General features: G+C 39.5%; 1 protein-coding gene across 1 annotated transcript; it reads left to right on the top strand.

Annotated features, from left to right (window-relative positions):
• Window positions 1–2558: 2558 nt before the first annotated feature.
• On the top strand, window positions 2559–7280 carry LOC139459739 (uncharacterized). The gene is made up of 3 exons (XM_071241392.1): window positions 2559–2615; window positions 4984–5119; window positions 5888–7280. Exons 1-3 carry the CDS (start codon window positions 2562–2564, stop codon window positions 6781–6783), a joined length of 1086 nt encoding a protein of 361 aa, XP_071097493.1. The 5' UTR covers window positions 2559–2561; the 3' UTR covers window positions 6784–7280.
• The last annotated feature ends 2330 nt before the right edge of the window (window positions 7281–9610 follow it).

The following is a 9610-nucleotide window of genomic DNA, read 5'->3' as shown; positions in this document are numbered from 1 at the left end:
TTTCAGACCTGCACCGGAAACGAGTACTACTGCCACTTTCAGTCTAAGTCAAAGTCGTTGCATTTGAAACACGAAAAATATTTTTTTCAAACATTCAAAACTACCAAAACGCACCAGTCCAACTAGACCTATCTGTGCGCCAAGTTTGGTAAAGATAGTGTCATGGTTGTTTTAGTTCTGCTCCGGAAACGAAACGTGACGGACCGAAAACACCCAATCCACTTCGTGGCGGGGGACAATATTTTAACAAATATCTTAAAAGCTGGTAGCAAATAATTCCGAAATGAACATGTTCTAATAACATGTACGCTTGAATAGAATGATCCTTGGCCCAAGTGTAACTCTTCGATGCCCTCAGTGCATCTATTTGAATTTTCTGCTGGAAAAGTAATTAGAAGCGAACGCACCTGAAACGCCTCAACTCCTCGGATGTCACATAAATATTCAATATAAACCGCGAGTGTGGTCTTCTATGTGTCTTATTTCAAACGTTTTGTTTGTTTGCTCCACAATATTCCAGCTTTATGTATGTGAGCTGTTGACACGATGACACCAAGGCAACTAGCCTGTCGACGGGTTCCAAATGGTCGCTTCTTCCGACCAGCAGTGGTTGAGGATGAGGTTTTTAAAACCCTGAATCCAGATGAGTAATAATAAGTGTTCAAAACGATTGTCTGGATTTCTATATTTTCATTAGGACAAATCAAAGTAACTGTGTATTGCTTACTTGTATAAGAAACCATGACGATGCCAACCATTCCACAAAATTTACATACGAACCTGATTGCTTCAATGGCTGCACGGCGATGCGCGAAAAGAGACTAAAATGACCAAACAGGAAGTTCAGTTCAGCACGCGCTAAATTAATGGGTATGTCATTTATAGTCACATCGGCAGTTGCTAAAGTATTGTGACTAAGCAAGTTACATATGTTGAAATAAAATAATGAGGGAGACGTAATCTGAATATCATATTCCATTAGTGGGAATTGTAGCTGATACCTTAATTTGACGAAAGAGTTGTTAAAGTAATCGGTTTTTACTTGACGGTAAGATATTTTAACATGAATTTGAAAAATACTCGATTTGACTGGTCAGTCAGAGGTTTCAAACCAGGATAAATCCTCTCTGAAACAGCTTGTTTGGCGGACACTTTACCGCGCACTGATATGCATCTGCACTTAGTGCTTTCCCCTCAGATAGTCTTCAGATATGTTTTAAAAATTTCAGTCGAATAAACACGCAGACGACATTTGTTTGGCTTCGCCGGAAGTAACTCTTGGTCGAGTGCATTATGACTCTAGGGGGCATAGGAATAATCAAATTGAAGTTCTCAGTGACATATCTCAATGAGATAGTATTTAACAATTAAACATAAGATAGTCACTTGAATTATTAGAAACATTGTTATACCTGTTTGTTTTCTGTTATATATTTTATGTTGACATTATATGGAAAAGTATGGGAAAGTAAACCCATCTTTTCATATATGGAGTGTCCTGCTCAGTCAAGCAAACGTTACATCTCAAAGAGTTCCAACTCAAACCGGTCATTGTAGAATGGAGATAAACCTACTGTGTTTTCAACTCGTGAATGGTCTTCAGCGACCCATACTTTCCGTAAAAGGTGACAATGCTTATCGTAAGATGCGACTGATGGGATAGGGTGGTCAGGCTCGCTGACTTGGTTGATGCATGTCATCGTATCCCAATTGCGTGGATCGATGCTCATGAAATTAATCACTGGATTGTCTGGCTCAGACTCGATTATTTACAGACCGCCGTCATATAGCTGGAATATTGGTGAGTGCGGCGTAAAACAACAAACCAACCAACATGTACATGTACGTTTGTAATGATCTGCTTGATTAATTGGATAATCGGGAAGTTTTTGGGGCGTCATACCAGATCACCTTTTGTGTGCAGCGGCCGCCTTAGAACATCTCAAAGGTAGGTGAGATGGTGCAAGCCTAAAGACATATCCACATAGCCTGGCATTGAGCAGGTGTTTTGAATCTCCTCATCATCTAAGCATATTTCTTGGTTTGTGTATTGAGTGAGGTTGTCTCTAAATGGCGTAATTCTGCAATGAAGGGAAACAGCTTATTGTTGAAAAGGGTGTCCTTTGGAAATGTAGTATGCATATACAAAATATTAAGTTTTGATTTGGAAAGGACACATACATGTGCTGCCCCGTTTGGGGGCATGGAGGCCCAGTTAAAGTAAGGCGCTTCAATTAGACATTCATCTTGCAGGCGTTCCGGAACAGCGTTGATGTGAGTTCAGATTTAGTTATCAGTATAACAGTATGTAAGAGGGTATGTAAAGGTTGCTAAAAACGTCTAGCTTGTCTGGTACAGAGATCCCAGAGAAAATAATGCCCCTTTCAATGTTGACAAAACTGTCCTTGTAACGTCTCTTTATGTCCCAGAATATTTTTGATCCTGTCAAATAGGGATATTAATATATTAAGCAATTATTGCCTGAGTGTATAAAATACGTACATCCGGTTAATGTTAGACAAAGTAGCTGACCTTTAAAGGCTATGGCAATCCATTTCAACATGGCGGTTGTGCGCTTCGAACTGGTTCTCCCGTTGTTCCTTATCCTACAGACGGTAAGAAATTCTTATTATGAAAATTCACAGACTAAAATTAGCATTTAAGACTAAAGTCAATATTTAACGAGTGACGAGGAATGACGGATTACCTGTCCCGAGTGAAATTAATGTTGTTTCATCATTAATTTCACAAGGGACAGATAATCCTCGTCACGAGTAGTGTATTGTTTTTGTTACCCATCGTCAAGTTTACTCTTATAACAGTGGCGATGTCGCATTTTATAATATTCATACGCGTGTTCGTTGAATTTTACATGATCACACATAGTCTACACTCAACACTAAGATTCAGCGAATACGAAATAGTTCGTTTGAACAGCATGAATTCATCGACAATTTAAGCAATATAATGAATTTTGGCGATACATATACATTTTGATTTATATATAATAGTACAACTATGAATTAAACATGACTTCGAATTATTGTTAATACAAAATTCAAACACGTGTAGTTCAAACTGTTCGCCAGTTTCTCTCGGTCGACTTGGCCGTCAGTCGCCCCAAAGTCCCAGAAAACCAAAACTTTGGTCGGTCGGCACATTCTCAACAACAAACAATGTAAACTGATTCTACAACAAATAAGGTATATTTGAGAGATTCTTTCTCGTGAGCATATGAATTACATTATAATTTGTTCTCGAAACGTGAACATTGGAAGGTAGCGTGGCCTTGGACCTTAAATTGACAGTGCTGGGCCAGAGTGTTTATGCAGCGTTTGCACGCAAATTCGTGAAGCGTTCCATATTTCTTTTTAAAGGCCTGCAAAATCTTCTTGGTGTCGTTCAAAACTATGCTCATATGTGGCAGCTAAAATATAATGTAAGTAAGAGTGCAGTTCTATACTTTGGATGCCCAAACAATAAGGTTCAACCCACTTATGTATCAATTGGCGATATGCATGTTCCACAAACGAAATCTATTAAATATGCAGGTGTATATCTTAGTACAGATAAATCATCACTTGAACGTACAAAATCTGCATGTGAAAAGTAATGTGTACTCATCAACACTAACCATAATAATGGGTTGTACTTTGGTGGTCTGAATCCTTTATCTGCAGCATGTATCTGGGAGAGGGTAATCTTATCATGTGCCCTCTATGGATGCAGCGTATATCGTAAACTTCCTCTTAAAGAGTATGAAATGCTTGAAGTTGTACAACGTCAATTTTGTAAAAAAGTTCAGGGACTACACAGGCGCATTCCCAGTATTGTTGTATTGGATGCTATCGGCATCATGCCACTACAGTATTACATAGATAAAAGAGCACTCGACTTCTTAGGAAAGCTATGTAATGCAAAGTATAACTGTGTTTTTAAAGTAATGTTTCTAGTTCGCCTGGGTCAATTTATGTGTACAGATAATTTTGCATGCAATGTATGGAGTAGAAAATCTCCGATATATAATATGCTACAGCTTGTACAGAAGTATAACCTATTAAGTGATACACTTAACTATGTCAATAATTGTCAATTTATTAATACGAAATGCTGGTCCAAGGCTCTAGAGAATGCTATTATAAAACTGTTGCCAATGATACTGTAAAGCACGTGTTTATGTCCTGCACGATCAATATGAATGACCGAAATCTACTTTTTAACAGAATATGTGATATCCTGGATGTAAATGTTTTTGTTAAGATTTTGGAGAAAGATGATGATGTTATTCTTGCGTTTTTACTTGGTGGATGTCCAATAGAATGTATTATGGAACTAGAAAGAGATGTGTTGGCGGAAGTAATAATTAATGTAAGCCGCTCTATAAGGAAATGGCGATACCTGCTTAAAAACTTGTATGTTTATACACATGTGTAAATATACCCCCAATTCATGTTAAACATGTAACAATATCATATCTGCATAGTGTAATCTTCATTCAAATGGAGGAAATAAAGAATAGCTATCTATCTATGTTATTGCATAAATTGGTGGGCTGGAACGCCCTTACTTGACAGTGATTGTATCATGTGTTTCCTTGGGTTGTGATTACTAATGCGTTAAACATATTAAGGGAAGGTAAGGTGTTTTAATTATGGGGCAAGGACGTGTTTAGGTTTGTGTTGAGAATGAGAGTGAGAACATATTTGCTACAGTGTGGCTGGTGCAATGGTTTTAGCGTCATATTTCCGTTTCGGTTCACAGTCCAAATTGTTTCGACTTAACGTTATTCAAACATAACAATTTACTAAAGTGCCTTGAGATTGATGACTTAATACGTTAGGGTTTGTTTTTTCAGAAAGACTCCGGCGTAGTGTAGTGATTAAAACTTTCGCCTTTTCCTGGTGTCCCTTGTCGTGGAACTGTTTGAATATTGTTTAATGCGGCGTAAAACAAGACTCATTGAATTGTCTTCGTCACCCCCAGACGTCTATTTGTAGAAGTGTCCCGGTAGTGACCGACGTCCGGATGTCTGCTGAGGGGAGCGTGCGACACATCACAGTGAGTTATGAAGCGGAAAACCAACCCATCGTGCTGTGGAAGGTCGAAAGTTTTGTCGGCCGTAAGTATGAAAGTATAAATTTGTTTGCTTACGAAAACCAGTGATTGATATCATGAGAAAATTATCACGCCGTCAGGATACGTTGACCAATATGAACCAGGCCACTGAGCCTGACCAACCGATCCATTAACTAGCCTCGTACAAGAAAAGGTTACTGGAAACGGGAAATCCTATCCGAATAGGAAAATGTATTTGTACAGTAAATATGTGAAATGATGTTAATACAAAAAGAAATGTTAAACAACACTTGTGCTATCGAGTGTGTAATTTTGAAGGTTATTTCCTCCAGCAAGACCATATATTCAACCTCTGTATATAAAGGCTCCGCCTCCGCTGTATTTTCGATTCAGACTTTGCCATTGATACACTGGACAAATAGCGAAAATAGATCTTATTTACGCGCTGCTTTCGATGTTTTGATTACGATATTTGCATAAGCTATGTTACGATCTGCAAAAATCTGTTTATATACCCATGAGACTTGCACTTTAAACTTCAACCCCAACGTTGAAACCTAAACCCCAACGTTGAAGCCTCAACCCCAATATTTAAACCTCATACCCAACGTAGGCCAGTCGACCAATGGATGATCCGGAAAGCATTTCCCATGTGTTTTGGATAGTAAATTTGAATTTCGTTCCCCTTCCTGTCTCGAGACTTTGTAATGAATTGATATAAAACGGCATTATTTGGCTCGAACGATTAAACCCTACGAGTCACATCTTTTCCGCGATTAATGTAACATTCATTGCTTCTTATGATTCATAGATTTTGACAACACAACCAATAACTTCACTGGATCGGAAGGGCAAGCAACGCTTCATATGTTCATGGAAGGCTATGCAGTTAACATACAGACCTTCATCTATGGAGACAGCTACCAAATAGAACTGATATTTAACAAGGAAGTCATTCTAAACAGCTCATTAGAACAAAACACCATCAACCCTTTGGTGTTCAGATCTCAGCCTGATGGTCTCATCAATTTTGACGAAGGCGAACTTGTTAACATTGATCTGTCTCTTGAGTCCGAGACTCTTGGGTCGCTCGAAATGGATTACAATGTCGGAATACTATCCTCGTTTGATTATCAATCGCTCCCTCCAACTGAAACTCGCATACATTCTAAATCAGAAAGCCACCGGTTTTATAGGAGAAACTCATTTATCTTACCGGCTCTGAACATCACACGCGCGTCGACTATAGAGCATACATTGGCGCGTATTAACACATCCTTACCCTACACCGAAGGAGAGATAAGATTCGTGGTCGCATTAAGAGTTGACTCTGCATATAGCCTTCTTAATAGCATCAAACTCAGGCACTGGGTATATCTGAAGAATCGAAGACACGTTTCTCCTTTTCAGAGCAGTGTGAGTTTTGTCTTTAGTGAACTCGACAGGAATCCAGAATACATTAATTCGAGATGGCCTCACACCCATGCTGATGCCATGGGCTATCCTAAACCTGTTATGAAGCTGTTCCGAGATTGTCGCGAGATTACGGAGCAGGAAGTGGAGACTATCACCACCGGAACCCGTTACCGTACCCAAACGTTGTTCCGGTTCAAGAACATTACAGATAGTTTGGAGGGAGCCTATTACGTTAGCGCGTCGAATGGGGACAGCGAAGTCACCAAGATGTACTATATCGAAATCCTGTGATAGTGTACCGTTCGGCGATGTTGATGATAATCTGTGAGCATTTAATATGCACTGGAGATACCACAAGTATCTTTTGATAATCTGTAAGCATTGTATATGCACTGAAATTACATAAATTATGTTATGATAATCTGTAAGCATTCTAGGTATATGCACCGATTTGAATAAATATATTCAAGATAATATGTACTGGTACTGCTATTGAATGTAACAGCCATTTCGACGCCTTATATCCAGCTGCTGTTAGGCAGTTTCAGAGATAACACTATATGTGATAGTGTACCGTTCGGCGATGTTGATGATAATTTGTGAGCATTTAATATGCACTGGAGATACCAAAAGTATCTTTTGATAATCTGTAAGCATTGTATATGCACTGAAATTACATAAATTATGTTATGATAATCTGTAAGCATTCTAGGTATATGCACCGATTTGAATAAATATATTCAAGATAATATGTACTGGTACTGCTATTGAATGTAACAGCCATTTCGACGCCTTATATCCAGCTGCTGTTAGGCAGTTTCAGAGATAACACGATATGGTTGCATCTGCTCTATTATTTTTGTTCGAAATGCCAGGGTCACTAAAGTACCAGTGAAGGAGCCCACAATAAAGAGAACAATGGTGATGCAGATGTCGTTGAAGGTGTCTTAAAAATATTCTTATATACTAATATTCTTTTTATTATACATATAATCTCACCGAGTGTCTCTCAAATATATCAACAAGAGTTGTTAGAAGGACACACAAGATGATATGTAATCATATCCAGTGATAAAGTGGTTGTGACAAGCAAGATGATGACGGTGTTATATGAACGGTAAACACCATACTGACCGAAATACAAAACAAAATCATCCGTACTAATGGGGTTTGCCTATTGAAAAGTTTCAGTTGAGGTTCGTCGTACCGATCAGGTGATCTCTGGAAAGTATCACCGTCGGGTATTATAATCATTAAACCGTACCAACGGTTACCTCCATTAATTAGTTTGATTTTTTTGCCATAAATGAAATCCGTTGGACTCGGTGGGAAAAAGTATTACTAAATAAATGTAGGTTGTGTGCAGCTTCCCGAGGCAAGGGAGCTTACGCCCTTGCCTTGGGAAGATGAGTTGTGTGATGAGTTGTGACATCCTGTTGACTCCAAATGTATCTGTATGTTATGTGTTCATAGCCATGATATGACACTGCATACATCAGCGGTATGACTCACGTACCGGCTCATTTAACATAACAGACGCCTTGCCGATTCCGACGGAGCATATAGGTCAGCAACAAAATATGCTTGTGGTTAGAGCGACTTAAATGGAAAAAGTTATCAGGGCCATGCTTGATTTATTGTGTGTTATCAAACCAATCGTGCTCATAATATCACTCACTGGTTTGTCAGGGCCAGTCTCGATGTACCGTCACAGAGTTTGGATAGTGATGAACGCGGCGTTAACCAACAAACAAATCAAACAAATCAACGGATGTTGAGTTGCATCCCTTAGGTATGCCAAGACTCGAATGTCCCATTTAGGCCAACTATGTTATTTGGTTTGTCAGTACCGTACCGGAGTTCGTGTATTTCGCCACATCAGTTTGACCTCTGCTCCCACTTTAAGCTGAAGCGCTGTTGATAAGTGAGATAACATTTTCAAAGCGGCGTTGATTCCAATTTACTGACTGTCACCCTGGTTCTTTTACCCAATGGTATACGATAGACATATTAGGCATATCCTGTTGTTGATAATGGTGTAATTAGAACCTAAATGTAGCCGCTTGATCGGTGTTGTTGTGAGTATTGCTTCCACGGTGTTGGCGCTGCAGCAAGCTCTACTTCTGCCATTCGTACACGGGATAAGTGTTAGTTTCTTCTGTTCGGTAGAAGTGCATCTGTTCAATGATGATAAGATACGATAGAAGTCCTTTATGAAAGAATATTTGTTTACACTGACCCAAACTATTCGGGATCATGAATATTTTGGGGATATGTTTTCGTTGTGAAAACTGAACATACAATCTAATTAAAAATGTCCACCACATTATAGTGAGTGAGTGAGTGAGTTGGGTTTAACGCCGCTTTTAACAGTATTCCAGTTATATCATGGCGTGTCAGCTTAATGTGGGAGGAAAGCCCGAAGTGATGTAGGTCTCAGACGTTTACCACTTCGGTGAAACCCACGAGCACGGGTATGGTGCTGACAAACCTAGAAACATAATCGGGGCGAACCGGGATTCGAACCCCCAATAATAGGTTTCTGGCGTGCCCAAGGGACGCAACTCTGCACAGCAAATCGCGGCGCCTTAGACGACTGGGCCACCCGTGCCCCCCACCACATTATAAATGATCATAACTTCTTTGTTCAGTATATATACACACATAAGCTGGGAATATAATCGTGTACCTACACTGTAAATCTGTAAATGAGTGGGTTTAACGCCGCTTTTAACAGTATTCCAGTTATATCGCAGCGTGTCAGTTTAATGTGGGAGGAAAGCCCGAAGTAATGCAGGTCTCAGACGTTTACCACTTCGGTGAAACCCACAAGCACGGGCATGGTACTGACCATCCTAGAAACATAATTGAGGCGAGTCGGGATTCAAACCCACAATCATAGGTTCCTTGTGTGCCCAAGGGACGCAACTCTGCAACGACTGGCCCACCCGTGCCCCCACACTGTGAATGACTGCGATAAGATGTGACATTGCATTCATATCAAATCTAAAATTGTAATCTATCAAGTCAAATAGGTTATTGTCATGTATCAAATCAAATATGTGATTGTCAGAGGTCCAGTCAAATTTGTTACCGTCTTGCATTCATTCAAACATGA

Source organism: Haliotis cracherodii, unplaced genomic scaffold (genome assembly GCF_022045235.1).
Source record: "Haliotis cracherodii isolate W230 unplaced genomic scaffold, xgHalCrac1.p SCAF_13, whole genome shotgun sequence".
Classification (NCBI taxonomy): domain Eukaryota; kingdom Metazoa; phylum Mollusca; class Gastropoda; order Lepetellida; family Haliotidae; genus Haliotis; species Haliotis cracherodii.
This window is presented reverse-complemented; position numbering and strand designations above follow the sequence as displayed.

Coding starts and splice junctions, on each gene's coding strand:
- LOC139459739 (XM_071241392.1), top strand. CDS start 2,562: ATGGCGGTTGTGCGCTTCGAACTGGTTCTCCCGTTGTTCCTTATCCTA. Junction 2,616..4,983: donor TGTTCCTTATCCTACAGACG/GTAAGAAATTCT, acceptor CGTCACCCCCAG/ACGTCTATTTGTAGAAGTGT. Junction 5,120..5,887: donor GGTCGAAAGTTTTGTCGGCC/GTAAGTATGAAA, acceptor TATGATTCATAG/ATTTTGACAACACAACCAAT.